The 20,536-nt window shown below is 46.9% G+C and overlaps 1 protein-coding gene across 1 annotated transcript in view; it reads left to right on the forward strand.

The window, feature by feature from the left end:
- Nucleotides 1-20,536, forward strand: part of lsm3 (LSM3 homolog, U6 small nuclear RNA and mRNA degradation associated) — a 55,000-nt gene that overhangs the window by 23,382 nt on the left and 11,082 nt on the right. Inside the window, exon 2 of the mRNA XM_069936245.1 lies at nucleotides 15,753-15,863. Within this exon, the coding sequence (XP_069792346.1) occupies nucleotides 15,753-15,863 (111 nt within the window). The remainder of the gene's footprint in view (nucleotides 1-15,752; nucleotides 15,864-20,536) is intronic.

A 20,536-nucleotide genomic window follows, 5' to 3' on the forward strand; every position in this document is an offset into this window, starting at 1 on the left:
TATCTCTGCCTTTGCTACATAAAGGACACTGTTTGACCTGTTGAGCTTCTCCAGCATTTTGAGTTTTTACTTACAAAGGTGATAAGTTGGGCAGAGGATAGTGATTACATAGAGTTTAATCTTTTGATAAAGGTTCCTCGTGGTAGGGTATCCAGAAGGTACAGATTCATGGGATCCACACTGGATTGTAGGTATGGATTCAAAATTGCTTGCACATATAAAACAGAAAAGGCATGATGTATGGGCATTATTGAGGAGTTACATGACCAGTGGGCTCTGCAGAAATAGGTGCTGGGATCCCTGCTGTTTAGATTGGTGGAGCTGTAGACAATATGGAGGGCTAGCAATGAACACAAAAAAAGATATAGGTCAATTACATGGGTGGAGAAATGGCAAATGCAAGGTGTTGCTCCCCACCATGACTACCAGCCCCCCCCACATCTCCATCGGGCACACAAAACTCAAAACGGTCAACCAGTTTACCTATCTCGGCTGCACCATTTCATCAGATGCAAAGATCGACAACGAGATAGACAACAGACTCGCCAAGGCAAATAGCGCCTTTGGAAGACTACACAAAAGAGTCTGAAAAAACAACCAACTGAAAAACCTCACAAAGATATGCGTATACAGAGCCGTTGTCATACCCACACTCCTGTTCGGCTCCGAATCATGGGTCCTCTACCGGCATCACCTACGGCTCCTGGAACGCTTCCACCAGCGTTGTCTCCGCTCCATCCTCAACATTCACTGGAGCGCTTTCATCCCTAACGTCGAAGTACTCGAGGTGGCAGAGGCTGACAGCATCGAGTCCACGCTGCTGAAGATCCAGCTGCGCTGGGTGGGTCACGTCTCCAGAATGGAGGACCATCGCCTTCCCAAGATCGTGTTATATGGCGAGCTCTCTACTGGCCACCATGACCGAGGTGCACCAAAGAAAAGGTACAAGGACTGCCTAAAGAAATCTCTTGGTGCCTGCCACATTGACCACCGTCAGTGGGCTGATATCGCCTCAAACCGTGCATCTTGGCACCTCACAGTTCGGTGGGCAGCAACCTCCTTTGAAGAAGACCGCAGAGCCCACCTCACTGACAAAAGGCAAAGGAGGAAAAACCCAACACCCAACCCCAACCCACCAATTTTCCCCTGCAACCGCTGCAACCGTGTCTGCCTGTCCCGCATTGGACTTGTCAGCCACAAATGAGCCTGCAGCTGACGTGGACATTTACCCCCTCCATAAATCTTCGTCCGCGAAGCCAAGCCAAAGAAAAGTGTTGATGTACAGGGGGATGTGCAGGTCCAGATGCATGGCTAATTGAAAGTAGCAAGCAAGTAGATAAGTTGATAAAGATTCAAGATTAATTCATTGTCTTTTAGTAGTTCAGAAATGTAATATCAAACCCAATTGCCTTCTGTAAGGCAGACAAAGCTACCACTAGAGTCACTCAGTAAGAAAGAGCAGCAAAAGAGAGTCTCTTCAGAGTTACCGAGTGTCCATGGATTCACCTCCACAGCTTCTGCAGCCACACGGATTCCTGCTCGATTCATCAGTAACTTGAGCTTCAGATTGAAACCTCCAAAGTGATCAGAAAGCCTTCAGTGCCTGAGGCCCCTTCTTGCCCTCAGCGCCCGCTTGAATCCCAGCTCCAATTTCTGGTTCCTGTGAGCCAGTCTCCAGCAGCCTGCAACCCGTGTGGGTCCCCCAACTGCAAGTTGCCCGCAGCTTTTGTGTGTCCTACAGCTGCTGAGCTCTTCTCTGTTTTGCTGCTGTGGTCATCATCCTGTAGGGTTCTCTCCTCTGCTACACCTCCTCAATGGGGGTTGTTCTTCCCATTTTTGGTGCCCTGCGATGGTTGGCTGCTCCCCACAGTCTGCAACCCCCCCCAGTGGCTGCAGGCGTCGCCATCTTGGGCGCAGACCTCTGTGATTGAAGGATTACTAACAAATACTGTCAGCTCCTTTAGAAGGCCTTTTAAAGCATTAGGACCAGGTGGTTGAACCCTTCAGAGCTGCACTGTGTTTCTGCTCCTCCGGGTCTGCCCCAGTGGTAGCACTGCCATTTTCATTGTCATGGTATGCTTGCCTTTATTGTTCAGTGTGTGGACTGCAAGGAAATTGTTTTACGGTTTTATTAAACTTTGGTTCAGCCACACTTGGAGTATTGCATGAAATTCAGGTGGCAGCTTTGGAAAGAGTACTGAAAGGTTTGCAAGGATATGAGTTGTAAGAAAACTCGAGTTGTTTTCTCTGGAGGCTTGGAGGGGAGACCTGATAAAAGCTTAAAATTAAGAGAAGCGTAGTCAGGATAGCCAGTCAGATTCTTTCTCCCAGGATCAAGTCAAATACTGAAGGTGGGGGAGGGTGCATGGAGAGCAGAGTTTAAGTGAGATGCGTGGGCAACAAATTTCGTGACATGTTCATGACAATAAGTTCTGATTCTGAAGCATTTTTTTAAAACACAGTGGTGGGTGCCTGCAACAGGTGGCCAGAAATACCTTCAGATGGACAAATAAATTTGCAGTGACTGGAGGTATAAATGGCTTATGTGGAGGCAGAAGAGTTTTAGTTAAATTTAACATGATTTGGTGCAGACATTCGAGGCTGGAGGACCTGTGTGTGCTCTTAACTCCCCTACCCTGGGGAAAAGATTCTGACTATCCTATCTATCTCTTTCACCCCCACCCCCTTCCAGCTTTGCACTTTCTAGTGAGAATAAACCCAGCTGTCGTTTGTTCCCTCTTTCCAACCCATCCCAAATTTGTTCCTTGCAGGTTCTGCGCCGTCTCACCAGCTCTTTGCCTTCTTTACAAACTTCACCTGGAGTGAAACACCAAAGTCTGCAGACGCTGTGATTGTAGTCAAAACACAGAAATGCTGGAGGAACTCAACAGGTTACAAATCGTTCATTGGAGGTAAAGAAATATAACTAATGTTTCATGCCCGAGTCCTTTTTCAAGTATATCCTCTTACCTTGAAGATGGGCTCGGGTCTGAAATGTTGGCTGTCTGTCTTTACCTCCAGTGAATGCTCCAGCATTTTTGTGTATATGTGCCAAACTTTACTACTTTTGTAATTATTTTCTTCTGGGCTGTGATTTTGGAGGGATAAGGGAGGAATGGAATCAATATCCCCTGTGGAATAACCACGCATGATCAGGGAAGGAACATTGTATTACCCTTGCCATTGACCAACCTGCAGTTAGCAAACTCTAAACATGGATGACACCAGCAGCTTTCTGACTCTGGCTTCCCTGTCCTATTATGTCTCATTCTCACTTTGAACAGCTGTGAGAAAGTCTTTAACCTCAAGACTTTTTTGAGATTGTTAAATATACCTCTTGTTTATCTTGTGTGGTATACATTTTCAGGTGCTAGCCACAATGTGGTTTTATTTAAAAAGTAAAGCCAGAGGTTGTTTTACTTTTGATTCCTGAATGGCCCACTGATTGAGTAATTTATGATATGACCAGAATAAGGCAATTGACTTGTCCATGTTGAAGCTGTCCTACCAAGTAGATGCTGCAGAAGAAACCTTAGAATAACCATACTTCAAAAAAAATCATCTTTTGTGTTCTGCTGTGAAAAATGTACGGTGGTTTTTCAAAAAGTTGTTAATCCATAAGAAATAGGAACAAAAATAGGCTATTCAGCCCATGGAGTCTGCCCCGCCATTTAGTCATGAACTGATCCATTTTCCCACGCAGCCCCACCTGACCAGTCAAGAACCTTTCAATCTGTTTTAAATACATCCGATGACCTGACCTCCACAACTGCCTGTGACAACAAATTCCACAGATTTACCATGCTCTGGCTAAAGAAATTCTTGTGCATTTTTGTTACAAGCAGATGACCTACAATCCTGAAGTTGTGCCTTCTTGTCCAGGACTCTCCCACCATGGGAAACAACCTTTCTACATCTACTCAATCCATGTTTCAGTGAGAGCCCCATCATTTTCCTAAATTCCAATTAATACAGGCCAAATGCTATCAAATTCTCCTCATATTATAGCCCTTTCATTCCTAGAATCATCTGAATCCTGTCCAACTTTAGCATATTGTTTCTTAAATGAGGAGCCCAAAATTGCTCACTATACTCTGAGGTCTCACCAGTGCCTTGTAACTCCCAGGTCCCTTTACATTTTTGTATTTTCAATTTTATTCCCATTCCCATTTTTCCATTTGAATATTTTGTGGTGGCACATATCCTCATGGTGAACCAGCCCCGCGTGTATCGCCACGTGGCGGGGCAGCCATGGGGAGATGGCGTTGTCAGGGGTTCTCTCTGACTCCAGCCTCCCTTCCAGCGCGTGCCCTGGGTAGCGATTATGAGGTCACCATGCACATGGTGACTGCGTATGCTGAATTTGGATAAACAGTTGTTAATAATCTTTGGTGTGGTGACTGCGTTTTTTGGCAGCTGCTCCCAGCACCACAGTGGTGACCCCGACAGGCCCAGACGTCTATCTGGACCCAGTTCACGATGGATGCAGCCAAGGTAAACGCCGTAGCCCTTAAGCTTCCCACCTTCTGGCCCCATCATCCACGAACGCAGTTTGTGCAAGCAGAGGCACAATTTCACCTGCGTAACATCTCAGCTGACGCCTCGAAATTCTACCACATTGTGGGCGCACTGGATCTGGAGACAGCGGCGAGGGTGGACAACCTCATTATAATCGACCACCAGCAGTGGGCAAGTATACCGCCCTCAAAAACCTGCTCCTGGGTAAGTTTGGCCTTGCTCCCCAGCAGCGTGCTTCTAGGCTCTTACACCTGGACGGGTTGGGGGACCGCAGCCCCTCTCCCCTCATGGATGAGATGCTGGCTCTGGCGGAGAATCGTGAACCGTGTTTCCTCTTTCGCCAAATTTTTCTAGAACAAATGGCAGAAGATATCTGGCTACATCTTTCTGAAGAAGATTTCACTGATCCCCAGTAAGGCCACAGCCCGGGCAGATGCCCTCTGGCCCACAAAGCAGGAAAGCGAGGCGGCCCTCAGCCAGGTTTCAAAACTGGGGCCCCATTGACCGCAGGATGCCCCCAAGCACAAGCCAGAGGAAACCCAGTCAACATGGTGCTTTTACCACCAGCGCTGGGGAGCGCAAGCCTGCAAGTGCCACCAACCCTGCAATTTTCAGGGAAACAGCCAGGCCAACCGCTGTTGACGGCTGCGACGGTTGACCACGTGAACAGCCTCCTTTACATCAGACAAATCCACGGGCTGCCGGTTCCTGGTGAACACAGGGGCCGAGCTGAGCACCCTTCCCCTAACAGCACTGGAGACTCATACCCGGGCTCCCGGTCCAACCTTGCAGGCTGCCAATGGCTCCGCAATCAAGACACAGATACAGATCGGGGAAGAAAAGTTTAAGTGGAAGTTCGTGCTGGCCTTGGTGGGCACCGCGCTGTTGGGAGCTGACTTCCTGAGGGCTCACAGCCTGTTGGTGGATGTGAGGGGTAGGATGCTGCTCAACTTTTCACTCAGTGTTACTGGACACGGCGGACGATGACAGACCCAGAATTTCCACAGTACCTGCCTCCAAGGACGAGTACAATGAGATCCTCAGTGAGTTTCCCGCCATCCTGGAGCCATGTTTCGATGTTGCTTTCCCCCAAAACGGAATCTTCCACCACATCTCCACACAAGGCCCCCTGTTGCACGCCAGAGCTAGATGGCTGCCACCGGAGAAACTGAAGCAGACAAAGGAGGAATTCTCCAGGCTCCAGGAGTTGGGCATTGTCTGGCGGTCGGACAGTGTCTGGTCGGCATGGTCCCGAAGTCATCTGGTGGTTGGAGACCCTGTGGAAACTACGGGCACTTGAACGATGCCACGACTCCAGACAGGTACCTGGTCCCCCATATCCAGGACTTCGCGGCCAACCTCCACGCACGTGGTTCTTTTCTAAAGTTGATTTGGTGTGGGGATACCACCAGATCCCGGTTCACCCCAACGATGTTGGAAAGACCGTCATTATCACCCCTTTTGGCTTATTCGAGTTCCTCTGGATGCCGTTCGTGTTGAAGAATGCGTCCCAGATGTTCCAGCGCCTCATGGACATGGTGGGTAGGGATTTGGACTTTATCTTTATCTATCTGGATGACATCCTGGTGGCCAACTGCAGCCACGAAGAGCACAAGACCCATCTCCGTAACCTGTTTGCCTGTCTGGCAGAGTTCAGCCTCACGGTCGACAAGGCCAAATGCCAGTTTGGGAAACAAACATTGCAGTTCCTGAGGCACACCAGCTCAGCGTCTGGGGCAGCTCCGGCACCAGAGAAAGTGGCAGCCGTCCAGCGTTTCCCCAAACTCTTCACCCTTAAAGGCCTACAAGAATTTCTGGGGATGGTAAATTTCTATCATAGATTCATCCTCAACGCCGCCCACACCATGCGCCCTCTATTCGGGCTGATTGCGGCAAAAGAGAAGACCCTGGCCTGGTTGGAGGAGGCGGACGAGGCCTTTACTGCGACGAAACAGACCCTCGCTGAGGTGATGCTAATGGTACACCCACACCTGGAAGCACACACGGCACTCTCGGTCAATGCTTCCGCTATGGCAGTCGGGGAGTATTGGAACAGTGGCTGGACGGACAATAGTGCCCGCTGGCCTTTATCAGTAAGCATTGAGGCAGCCAGAACTTAAATACAGTGCATTCAACTGGGAGCTCCTGGCGGTGTACCTGGCCATCTGCCACTTTGTTATTTCTTGGAGGGCCGAACTTTTACTGTTTTTACCAATCACAAGCCCCTCACCCAAGGCTATGGTCAAGGACCCGTGGTCGGCCAGGGAACAGCGCCTGTGTCTGAATACACTGCGGACATCTGGTATAGGGTGAGCAAGGACAATGTGGTTGCAGACGCTCCCTCCCGGCTGCCCATCAACATGTTAGCGCCCGGCCTATACTACGTGTGACTAGCGCAGGCCCAACAAAACGACACCGAAACACAAGCTCTCTGGTCTGCCATCTCGGGTCTGCTCCTTGAGGATATCCGGCTTCCTGACTCTGCCCAGCTGCTGCTCTGCAACACCTCCACTGGCTCACCGCACCTGGTAGTTCCACAGGAGTAGAGGGCAAGGGTCATCAGCTCCATCCACGATCTCGCCCACCCTCAATAAAGGCAACTGTGGGGATGGTGGTGCAACGATTCGTCTAGGATGGACTCAAGAAAGAGGTGGCGTCATTAGCCCACAACTGCATCAGGTGCCAGGCGTCTAAAATTCATAGGCACGCGCAGGCATTTCAACATTCAACATTTCGACTTGGCAACACGGAGGTTCCAGCATATCCACATGGATGTCGTGGGCCCCTTGCAGGTGTCCAGAGAGTCACGCTACCTGTTTACTATAGTGGACAGACCAACGAGATGGTCGGAAGCCATCCCGGTCCACGAGGCGTCAGCGGAGACGTGTGGCAGAGCCCTGGTCAGCCAGTGGATCGCTCGTTTTGGTGTGCCGGTGCACATCTCGAGCGACAGAGGCGCTCAGTTTACCTCCACGCTATGGACTCAGCTGGCGAGGCTTTTAGCCACTTCACCTCACCAAGGCCTACCACCCACAGTCTTAACGGGTTGGTAGAGAGATTTCACCGGCACTTGAAGTCCGCTCTGATGGTAAGGCTTTCTGGCCCAGACTGGGTAAACGAGTTGCCCTGGGTCCTCCTCTGGATCAGAACGGCGCCTAACGAGGACCTGTAAGCCTCATCAGCAGAGATGGCTTACAGCACGCCATTCTCCCTGCCAGGAAAGTTTTTCGGCCCGGTGGCCAATACGCTGCACAAGAAAAGTGAGCGGCTCCGCCAAAGACTGGCCAACCCAATCCTGCCTCCCCATCACACCATGGCACCCGACCATCCCATCGACCCAATTTGGATGTGGCACAGTTTGTATTTGTCCAGGGAGGACCACAGGGGGCCTGTTACAGTGCCCATATGAAGGGCCGTATAGAGTTCCAGCAGTCAGGTGGAACTTTCACCTTAGATTTGAAGGGGGAAGAGGAACTCTACTGTGGACCACTTAAAAGCCACTCATTTGGACATCCCAGCCGGTGCAAATGGCCGTGCCCAAGTGCCGGGGACAACCGCCAAAGTGGTGGGATGCGTAGCCAGTTCTGGGGGGTTGTGTGGCGGGGCACATCCTCATGGTGAACCGGCCCTGCGTGTATAGCCACGTGGCAGGGCAGCCATGGGGAGATGGCGTCTTCAGGGGTTCTCTCCGACTTCAGCCTCCCTTACAGTGCGCGCTCTGGGCAGTGATTATGACATCACCATGCACATGGTGACTGAGCCCGAGCTGGCCTTAAAGGGGCGCGCACTGAATTTGAATAAACGATCTTTGGTGTGGTGACTGCGTTTTTTGCCAGCTGCTCGCAGCACCACAATTTCCTTTTTTTGAATGTATTTATCCTGCACCTTCCCCATTTCTTGCAGAAACCCCATCAATTGCTGCTCTGCCATCTTCCTGACTAGTGCCTCCATCATTGATCAGATCCTCTCTCATGCCACTGTAATTCTCTGCTCCGCTGAAATACTGACAAATCTGATTTTACTTTCTCCTTGTTAAATCTCAAAATGAACTCCATTGTAATGCGACCATTGTGCCCTTTTGCTCTCTAATTATCTTGGGTGCATAACACAACACCCAATCCAGTATAGCCAATTCCCTTATTGAAAAGATGCTCTAAAAAGCTATCTCCAAAATCTCTCTCTTGAGATCCAGTCCCAACTCTTTTTTCCCAATCTACCATATGTACCTGAGAAATAGTTTAGTTTTGGGACCAATCTTTTGTGTTTAAATTTTGGGGGAATCTATTATTACATGGGTACTACTTTTGACCATGGTAAGTACCTACGTCATTCCATGGTGAGAGAGTTGAGGACAAGAGGGCACAAATTCAAGATTGCAGGTCGTCCGCTTGGAACGTATCCCAGTTGATAAGTCCATCTTTGAGGTGTCAGGAGCTTGGATGAGCAGGCAGCCAAGGCAAGGATCTGTGGTTGTGGCATCAGGAGCTCTGGTGAGCGAATAGTTGGGGCGGTCGGGGTGTTGGGAACTTGGAGTTTGTAGATTGTTGGGATGGAGTAAAAAAACCACATAATGAAGTTTTTTGCTGACTCAAATACAGCCTCTCCCCTACTTACAATCTGTGACTTATGACCACCCATGCATAAGATTGAAAAAAATACTGTAAAAAAAAAAAAAAAATCAAAAAATATATGTAAATATAAAAATTACGCTTGGTCGTATGTCCACCAGTGCTAAAGGCTGTGTGTGTGTACAATAGAGACTGTCAGACGACATCCCAATATTATGTACATCACAGCAACTCTCTCAATTGCTATTCGGTAAGTGTGCATTATTCAAATAAATCTAACAAATTTTCCTGCTGGATTAAACCATTATTGTATTAAATACCAAAGAATGCTGTAGAGGTATACAACTTCTACATGCCTTCATAACATGCATCCAACTAGCATCCATTTCGCAATCCAACCATTGATCAGAACAGAACTTGCACGCATGTCGGGGAATGGCTGTATAGGTGCTACTGTGAGCAATGCAGGTGGAAGTGTTAAGTTTGAAGATGTATTAAGAGATTGGTTAAAGTTGTGAAAAATGAATGAGGGGAGATTTGATTGAGTGAATGAGGGGAGATTTGATAGAGGTATACAAAAATTGAGGGGTAAAGAGTAAATGCAAGTAGGCTCTTTCCACTGAGGTTAGATGAGACATGAGAGATGAATCCGAGAACATCGGTTTAGGGTGAAAGGGGAAAGGTTTAGGGAGAACTTCTTTACAGAGAATGGTGGGAGTGTGGACAAGCAGTCAGCTGAAGTGGTGAATGTGGGCTCAATTTTAACATTTTAAGAAACATTTAGACGGGTACATGGATGGGAGGGGTATGAAGGGATATAGACTGGATGCAGATCAATAGGTCTAGACCACACATGTCAAACTCTGGCCCGCAAGATCATTTCAAAAATGTATTAGAGGTGGCCCGCCCTGCAGCGAGAGCCGATGCTGTTTTTTGGTAATGTCACCCCCACCATCCTCCCCCTTCATTGAACATCCTTCCCCATTGTAACACGAGAAATTGTAACGAGAAGTCTGTCGATGTCATCAGCCGGCAAGCCAGTTGGAAGGCTCCCCGCACAACCAGTCACTTTTCCCACCTGTCGAGCGGTGCGGCGGATGGGCGAGCGCCTGTGATTTCCTGTCGGCGCGACGGGCATGGCAGGCTGCGCATGGCCCCCGGGCTGCGCGAGCTCCGCGCGACTGGCACCGGACGGCCCTTCCACAGCGCGAGCGCACTTCTCCGGTCGCCACGGCCTTCAGTGCTTGCACCCGCGCGGACCCCAGGGACGGCTGGTTCGGCCCTGCACTTGAAGAGAGAGATGGTGGCTGTCCGCAAAGGCCGATCGGCAGCGCGCTGGGCCTGAGTGGGTGGGTAAGCAGGGGTGGGCAGAGGGTGTAGGTGAGGAGTAATGGGCAGGGGAAGTTATGGTGGTGCGAGGGGCAGTTGGAGGGAGGGATGAGTAGAAGGAGGGGTGGATAGGGAAGAGGTAAAAGGGGAGGGGCAGGGTGAGTAGGGGAGGGGTGATTAGAGGGTGAGAGACGGGTAGAGGGAGGAACAGGTTGAGGGGAGAGGCAGTAGAGGGGCGTGTATAGGATGGGGTGGGTAGAGGCAGAGCGAGTGGAGTGAGGGGTGAGTAGAGGTTGGGTAAAGGACTGGTCAGGTAGAGGGATGGTGGGTCGAGGGTGAATAGAGGCCTAGAGCCTGAGAAGTGAGCAGGAAATGCTGAGTCCTGATGCAGGCCAAAATGGACACAGCCTGTGAATGCTGACTACATCTCCACAGGGACCAAATAGGTTTCCCTCAGGTCAAGCAAAGGGTGAACTTGAGCTACCTGACCTGTAACATTATCCTCCTAAAGTTATATCCTAAAGTTTAACATTACATATGTTGAAAGAAGAGAAAACATGCAGATGTTGTTGAAAATTTTCAATAAATATTTAGTTCGGCCCTCGACTTAGTCCAAGTTTTTAATTTTGGCCCTCCGTGAATTTGAGTTTGACACCCCTGGTCTAGACAGAATAATAGAATAAAAGGCCTGTGAATGATAATGTAGATGTGAAGTCATGAGGTTTGGATCTTAATAGATGCAACAGAAAGTTTCTGTTTCTTCTGAACTTTTCACTTTACTCTGTCCTCTCGCCCCTTGTCTCGTTCTTCTTGCATACATCCAGGGCACCTCATGCCCTCCACCAATTTGATAACTTCAAATTTCCAGCCCCTCATCTTCTTGGATATTCAATTTTAAATGTTTCCATTCTCCATCAAGAAGGCCTTAAGTCGGAGGAGTCACGTGATGGAGTAGTGGCCGGACGGTGAACTCCAGCCCTCTCCAGAAAAGTCGGGAAAAACAAAGGAAAACACAAAGGCACAGAAATAAAAGTTACAGAAAAGTGAGTATAAAGGTGGAAAGAAGATGGCGACAAAAAAAGAAAAATCGAAAGCAACGGTAAGAAGAGAGGAAGAGAAGACAAAGGAGGAAAAAGGTGAAGGCCTTACCTGTCCGAAGAGGCCCGCTGCGGAGAGAGAAACCCGCTCCCTCAGGTCAGTAAATAATGGACTACAAAAATGGCTCGCTGAGCCGAGTAAAAGTGCGCAACCCCGCATGCGCGAGGAATCGCGCATGCGCGATGCGAATGAAAGAAAACACACCGACGGGAGGGGGGACCAGCTGGGGAGTCGATCTCCACAGCCGGCAACGACAGCTGCAGAACACCTGCAGCAAGAAGAGACCACAGAAGACAATAGAAACAAGAAAGAAGAGAAGGAAAGGGCACCAAAGAAACAACAGATGGCCAACCCAGAGAAAGAAGAAGAGGAAGAATACAGTGAAATAGATAAAGGGAAAGGCAAGGTAAAGGATATACTTGCTCTTGTTAGAGGATACATGGAATCATTTAAAGAATGGCAAACACAGGAATTTAATGATTTAAGAAAAAGAATAAACAACACAGAAGAGAAAATGAATAAAATAGAGATGACCTTAACAGAAATGGGAAAGAAAATGGACAAGATGGAAGAGCGGGCAGTAGCAGCAGAAATGGAGGTAGAAGACTTAAAAAAGAAATTGGAGGAATCTAATAAAAAAACTAAAGAGACACAAGAACTACTAGCTCAAAAAATAGATGCAATGGAAAATTATAACAGAAGAAATAACATAAAGATAGTGGGCCTTAAGGAAGATGAAGAAGGCAAGAATATGAGGGAGTTTATAAAAGAGTGGATCCCCAAGACCCTAGGATGTCCAGAACTACAGCAAGAAATGGAAATAGAACGGGCACATAGAGTATTGGCCTCTAAACCACAACCACAACAAAAACCAAGATCTATTGTAGTAAAATTCCTAAGATATACTACAAGAGAAAGGTACTGGAGAAGACAATGGAAAAAGTAAGAGAGGGCAACAAACCATTGGAGTATAAAGGGCAAAAAATCTTCATTTATCCAGATATAAGTTTTGAACTCCTAAAGAAGAAAAAGGAGTTCAATACAGCAAAGGCGATTTTATGGAAGAAAGGGTATAAATTTATACTAAAGCATCCAGCGGTATTGAAAATATTTATTCCAGGACAACAAAACAGACTATTCTCGGATTCAGAAGAAGCACGAAAATTTGCAGAACAATTACAAAAATAGACTGAGGGAGGAAGACGGGTAATGAGAGTAAAAATGATCACGATTGATATGTATGCGGGTAAAGAGGTATAAGAGTGAATAGAGACAATGTGCATACGTGAAAGTATCTGTACTTAGAGGAAAATATAGATAGTATAGACAAGAATTAATAAGGGAAGGTAATGGAATAGAGAGAATAAGGAGGGAATTAAAAGAGTGACCTTTGTGACATATGAAAAGTGAAATCTTTTCTGGGGGGGGCGGGGTGGGGGGAAATAGCGGTCACTGCAAAATCAGTTGACGCTTGCGAGTGGATTTGCAAATCCAAATGGAGAGGGGAGATGTGGTTGTCCGACAAGGGATAAAGGACAACTCAGGAGGGGAAGGGGAGATTGGGGATAAATAAGATAGAAATAGGAGAATAAGGAAAATGTTGGATGTTGTAGGAATGTTGTCTTATAAAGAGTTGAAAATAAGAAAACAGAAATGGAAAAGGAGGAAAGGTAATGATGGAAAAACGGAAAGAGAAGATAAACAAAATATAAAAGGGCTACGCTGAACTATATGACTTTAAATATTAATGGAATACATAACCAAATTAAAAGGAAGAAACTACTAAATTTAAATGAATAAATGTATTCCATTAGAAAAAATAACATATAGGTTAAGAAATAATATTGAAATATTCGAACAAGTATAGGAGCCTTACATTAAATACAATAGCGAAAACCTACCGAGGACAAACATTACCTAAGTTGATGGAAGGAGAAGGAAAGAAAAGAATGGACTCAGTAGAATTTCTGGTGTATTTTTGTTGAATGACATTGTCTGACTGGCTTAATGCAACCTAGATTGTATACCTAAAATGGATGAGGGGGGGGGTGGGGGGGTTGGCTTGGGAGGAGGGGGGGGGGGGAGAAAAAGTCACTGTATATGTGTGAAAAAGAAATAGTGTATATCATGGCTAATGTGATTTATGGTGTGAAAAATAAAAAATTTAAAAAAAAAAGGCCTTAAGTCCTCCCACTTTCATCAACAAAAATACATCTCCCTGACAGATCTTGTTCTTCCCCTGGACATCTCTTTTGACTTCTCTTGCTCTCCACAAATGAGAGGTGTAGCCAAGGACACTTGCATGGGTTGTGGCCAAGCTTGCCATTTCATTGGCAATGCAGAGCAGTCCTTGTTCCAACCTTTTCTGGTTCTATCCCCCCAGTTCTTTTCTCTGTTACATTGAGATGGTTTCCTTGACCCATGTGACTCGTCAGCATCACCTTCACTGCTAACACCTGCCAAGGTGCCAAATTGACGAACCATTTCTGTGAATGTAACAGGTTCAGCAGGATGATGCCTGATGCTCCAGGGGTTAAATTGTTGGAAAATTTCACAAATTCTGATTTATTTGTATTAAGAATGGTAGTGGAATGGATGCAAACTGATTTCAAGGTGCTGGAGACCCTGTTATGTGGGTGAGTTCAAAACATGAGTTGAACAGGATGTTAGTGGTCTTGGTGTCTTATGTACCTTATCAATGTTCCCTCTCCTCTCCCTGCCCTGTATGCTTCCAACTGTATTTCTTCTATAGCCACCATATTTCACTTGTGTAATATTTCCTGCCTGAAGATCCTGATCTGATGTTGTTCTCTCCTCATTTGGCAGCCCTCACATTTATCATGAGTTACAACTCCTCAAAAACTCTGTGACCAAATCCCACCTCAGTGTTTATCCGCTGTTTGCTGACTTGGGATGCCATTGTTTTGAACAGGAGTCTATGCGCTTGCAAAGGCTGTGGGAATGCTGAAGATGAATCCATGGACACTGTGTCCCTGAAGGAACTCTTTTGCTTTTCTATCTCTTATTGTTAGGTGTGTCGGGCAATACTAATGGTGACTCTGTGTTTGCCTTAATGCAGGCAAAAGTTGAAGTATATAATTTTTTTGTATTATTTTGTGACTATAAAGGGAATCTTGATTTAAACATGTAATTGGCAGTGCTGCCACTGGTGCGGACCCGGGGGAGACGGTGGGGACCCAGGGGAGTCGGTGCTCCCTCACAGGGTACTACTGCCCAGTTCTACTGATGACGGCTCCGATTGGGCTTTATAGGCCTGTTAAAGGAGCCTATGGTGCTTTAATTTAAAATCCTGTGACTGGTGTCTGGGCCCAATATGGCAGTGCCTGTGCTCAGCAGCGGCCTTGATGGGTTTCAGACTCCGGGGGAGCAGTGGACCAGCGCAGGCCACCAGTAATGGCCCCCCTATTGAGAAAGAGAAGCAGAGGAGGTGATCCCAAGTACTGTAACTGCAGTGGTTGATCCAGCAAGGGGCTCTGCAGCTGAGCTATTGTCAACTTGCGGGTGAGCAACCCACGCAGATCATGGAATGCTGGTGACCAGATCAAAGGATTCACTGCGTGCTGCTGGAGACTGGCTCAGGAGAACTGGGATTTGTGAGGATGGCGAGGGCAGGAAGAGTTCCCGTAGGGCCCAGAGCACTTAAGGCTTCCTGAGCGGGTCAGAGGTTTGGATCTGGGCTTGGATTGCTGATGGTTTGAACTGAGCTGAAGACTTGTGCAACTGCAGAGGCTGGAGGCAAATTCACAGGCAATCAATAACTCTCGGGGTCTCTGCTTCTCTTTCTCTAAGGGGTGCTGGGCAATGCTAATGGTGAATGTTTGTCTGCCTTATGGCAGACTAAAAGCAATTTTGTGTAATGTTACATTTCTGTTTTATTCCATAACAGTAAATAGTATCCAGACCCAGTGTGCTCTGGGAAATTTGTGCCCTACCTTTCTTGTATATTATTGATTTTCTTCATTTCATCATTGCGGATTAAACTGCCTGAAGTCTGAAAGTCCTTCACGAAAATATACTCACCTGAAACTCTTATCTGTCCTGAGTTTTGCATTCCTGTGAATTACCTTTGGAAGTTTTACAGATGCAGTGTAAATGTAAGTTGCTGCTTCAATGCATTATCATTGTCTAATCTATCTTGCCATTGAAAGCTTCACTGAAACCCAGGAGCTTGCTGTGTTTACCTTCTGATAAGATTGTTTTCCGTTCCTTCCACCTTAGCCTCAAACAACCAACACCGTTGAGGAGCCCTTGGACTTGATTAGACTGAGTCTGGATGAACGGATTTATGTGAAGATGAGGAACGATCGAGAACTTCGGGGCAGATTACACGTAGGTCACCATTTGAATGATTTCACTGCTGTGGGAACAAGTGGGTGCTTCACTGGTTAGCAGTTGTTACAGGAATTGGTATTTGGGCCCCAGTGATTCCCAATCCTTATAATGATTTGGCTGTGGAGTCTAAATGTGCTGCATCCAAGCTGCTGCTTTTGAGTAGGGCAGTGTAATGGTTAGTTAGCACCAACACTGTTACGGCACCAACGACCAAGGTTTGAATCTGGCACCTTCTGTAAGGAGTTTGTATGTTCTCGTGTCTGTGTAGGTTTCCCCCACCCCCGGTGCTCAGATTTTCTCCCACCGTTTAAAAACATACCAGGGTTGTAGGTTAACTGGGTGTAATTGGCGGCACAGGCTGTTAAGATGCTCTATGTCTAAGTTTAAATTTAAACTGGATGGGATTCTGACTCCCTGGTCAGAATCCCACTTAAGAGGCATTAAATGGATATCGATGAGCTGACTGAAAACATGGCAGATGCAATGTATTAAGGGGAAAAAGTAAGATCATTCAGAAAATAGAATAGTAGAGTAATTTCTAACTGGTGCGAGATTGGGAAAGGTCGATATTCATTGGGACCTGAGTGAGCATTTATTCAGATCACTGAACACTAGGTTGTCTGGAGCAGTCCTGGTGTGGGTCTGGATGCAAATTGTCAACCATCCTTTTGCCTCCACAGTCTGCTTGACCCCGCGTTCCTCCAGTGGTTTGTTTTGTGCTCCAGATTCTAACATCTGGAGCCTGGTCTCCCCATTGGATAGTAATGCAGAACTAGCCAGGAATGTGAACACCCAAAACAGGTACAATTGATGACACATTGGTGACTAAACGTTATCTGCTGGAGGAATTCAGCGTGGGAGAAAAAGAATGGTTGACCAGCCTCAATGAATGATTTCAGCTCAAAACATCGACGATGGTTTTTCTCCCACTGATGTTCAATCCATTGAGTTGCTGCAGCAGATTGTGTACAGTTAATAAAATTGCTCTGTTTTTAATTAAGCTTAAAAAAAATTTCCTGTAGGGCATGTCAAGATTGATTAACACTGCCACTTGTGACATGATCTTGGGCAAAACCTTGATCCATCCATGCTGCAGGAGAACACAAAGGTTTAAACAAAGGTTTAAACTGAACTCTGGAATTAAAAACAGCAGGTCCAGCTTTCTGTGTCAGACGTGCACTGATTAACCTCCTGCATTATCTCTTCCCAATGACCAGTGTTGCTGTTGAGTGTAACCTACTACGTAAAGCCTTCAGTGTATAGAGAAGTTCTAGGGAAAAGGCACAATGCAGAACCTGTGTTGGTTTGACTGGGAACATTGAAAGTTAATGATAAAAGTTTTGCTGGAGAAACCTGCAGGTCAAACAGCACTTTATATAAAGCAAAGATAAAGATTTGTTTGGGTGCCTGCCTACATTTTGCTCGTACCTTGATGAAGGGCTGAAGCCCAAAACATTGGCTATGTGTCTTTATCTTTGGTCCTCCATCAGCCAGCTCCCCACCATAACTACCAGCCCCCCCACATCTCCATCGGGCACACAAAACTCAAAACGGTCAACCAGTTTACCTATCTCGGCTGCACCATTTCATCAGATGCAAGGATCGACAACGAGATAGACAACAGACTCGCCAAGGCAAATAGCGCCTTTGGAAGACTACACAAAAGAGTCTGGAAAAACAACCAACTGAAAAACCTCACAAAGATAAGCGTATACAGAGCCGTTGTCATACCCACACTCCTGTTCGGCTCCGAATCATGGGTCCTCTACCGGCATCACCTACGACTTCTAGAACGCTTCCACCAGCGTTGTCTCCGCTCCATCCTCAACATTCATTGGAGCGCTTTCATCCCTAACGTCGAAGTACTCGAGATGGCAGAGGTCGACAGCATCGAGTCCACGCTGCTGAAGATCCAGCTGCGCTGGGTGGGTCACGTCTCCAGAATGGAGGACCATCGCCTTCCCAAGATCATGTTATATGGCGAGCTCTCCACTGGCCACCGTGACAGAGGTGCACCAAAGAAAAGGTACAAGGACTGCCTAAAGAAATCTCTTGGTAAAAGTCACTGTATATGTGTGAAAAAGAAAAAGTGTATATCATGGCTAATGTGATTTATGGTGTGAAAAATAAAAAATAAAAAAAAAGAGAGAAATCTCTTGGTGCCTGCCACATTGACCACCGTCAGTGGGCTGATATCGCCTCAAACTGTGCATCTTGGCGCCTCACAGTTCGGCGGGCAGCAACCTCCTTTGAAGAAGACCGCAGAGCCCACCTCACTGACAAAAGGCAAAGGAGGAAAAACCCAACACCCAACCCCAACCAACCAATTTTCCCCATGCAACCGCTGCAACCGTGTCTGCCTGTCCCGCATCGGACTTGTCAGCCACAAACGAGCCTGCAGCTGACGTGGACATTTACCCCCTCCGTAAATCTTCGTCCGTGAAGCCAAGCCAAAGAGAAAGATAAAGTATGCTTTTTGACCTGCACAGTTTCTCCAGCATTGTTTTTAACTTCAATCACGGTGTCTGCAGACTTTTGTGTTTTACTCCTAAAGTTAATGATAACTTCTGTTTACATAGATCCTTTAAACTAAGTTCAAAATAGCCCTGTGAAGGTTTGGTTAAGCAAAATTGGTAACTGAGCCAGGAAGAGGTATTGGGGCTGATGACCTAAAGCTTGAAGGAGCATCTTAAAGTTGAGGAGTGGGGATTGGAGTTTGGGGCTTTCGAGGCTGAGGATATTCTAGCCAGTCAAGTCAAGTCCCCTTTATTTGTCGTTCATACCGTAATGCAATGCACAATAAAAATTAGATAGTGTTTCTCAGGACAATGGAGCAGATTTACATAAATAAGAGTTAAATATTAAAACATAATGCAATAAAAATCCATGATCTACTAGTGCACATATGTTCTCGGAATTAAGGAGCCTTTTGACTTCTGGGGGAAAAACCATTGCTCAATCTGGATGTATGGGCCCAAATGCTGCAGTACCTCCTACCAGATGGCCGAAGGGAGAAAAGTTTACAAGAGGGGTGTGAAAAGCCCTTCACAATGTTATTTGACTTCCACATACATCGTGTCTTGTAGATGTCCGTCACAGTAGGAAGAGAGACTTTTCAATAATCTTCTCTGCTTACTCCACTATCCTCTGCAGAGTCTTGCAGTCTTGGATTGTAATTTCCAAACCAGGCAGTGATGCAATGATTCAGAATCTTCTCAATATATCCTCTGTAGAATGTTGCGGGGTGGGGGGGTTGGTGATGGGAGATAAAATTTCCTCAATCTTCGCAGGGAGTAGAGGCACTGCTGGGCTTTCTTGGCTGTGGAGCTGTTGAGGGATCAGGTGAGTTTCTCCACCAAGTGCACACCAAGAAGATCTCAGCGGTAGAGCTGTCAATATTATCAGCAGAGAGTGATTCCCCACCCCGGGCCCTCCTGAAGTGGGCAACCATCCCTTTTGTTTCATTAACATTCAGATACAGGCTGTTGGCTCTGCACCTGTCCATTAGCGACTGGACCTCATCTCTGTATGCTGGTTTATCGTTCTTGTTGATGAGGCTCACCACGATTGTATCGTCAGCGAGCTTGATGTACTTCGAGCTGTGTTTTGCTGCACTGTCACAAGTCAGCAGAATGAACAACAATGGACTAAGCACAGAGCCTTGTGGGGCCCCTGTGATCAGTGGTCTGAGATGTGCTGTTTCCGCTCTGGACGGCCTATAGTCTCCCCGTCAAGATTCCAATTGTAGAGGGAGATATTTAGACCCAGCAGGCTCAACTTCCCTATCAGGTACTGATAGTATTGAATCAGGTACTGATTGTGTTGAATGCTCAACTGAAATCAATAAACAGCATTCGAACATGCGTGCCCTTATTTTCTAGGTGGGTGAGGGCTAGATGGAGGGTGGTGGTGATGACATTGTCCTTATAGCAGTTGGATCTATATGAGAACTCCAGAAGATCCAATGAGGGGGGCAGCAGGAGGAGCTTGATGTGCCCCATGATGAGACTCTCAAAGCACTTCATGATGGTAGGGGTGAATGTGACAGGGTGGTAGTCATTGAGTCAGGACTCTGACGGTTTCTTCAGCACGGGGATGATGGTGGCTGCTTTGAAGCACGTTGGAACGACGGCGTTGCTCAGCGAGATGTTAAAGATGTCGGTGAGATCATCTGCCAGCTGAGCTTAACATCCCCTGAGCACTCTGCTGGGAATGTTATCTGAACCAGCAGCTTTCCGTGGGTTGACTATGCCTAACGCTCTCCTCACATCAGCCACTGTAAGTCACAGCGCCTGATCATTTGGAGGAGAGATGGTCTTCTTTACCGCCACATCATTTTTCTCCTCAAAACGCACGTACAACTTGTTCAGTGCATCTGGGAGGGAGCCCTCACCAGCGGAGGAAGATGGTATAGTCTTGTGGATGCCCTTCCACATTGTGAGTTTTTGCTGGCCTGAAAGTTACTATGAATTTGCCTCCTTGGTGGCCTTCGACCTGTCTCACCTGTGACATTCTGTGGGTCCTGCATTAAACTTGTGGAAATGGAATAGAACCAAGTCATCCTTCACACATAAAAATGTTTTTTTTAATATAATCATAGGTGACACCAAGGAATGTTCTATCTGATGAATTGTATATTCCAGAACACTGCCCGCACAGCTGATTGAAGC

Source organism: Narcine bancroftii, chromosome 5, assembly GCF_036971445.1.
Source record: "Narcine bancroftii isolate sNarBan1 chromosome 5, sNarBan1.hap1, whole genome shotgun sequence".
NCBI lineage: Eukaryota > Metazoa > Chordata > Chondrichthyes > Torpediniformes > Narcinidae > Narcine > Narcine bancroftii.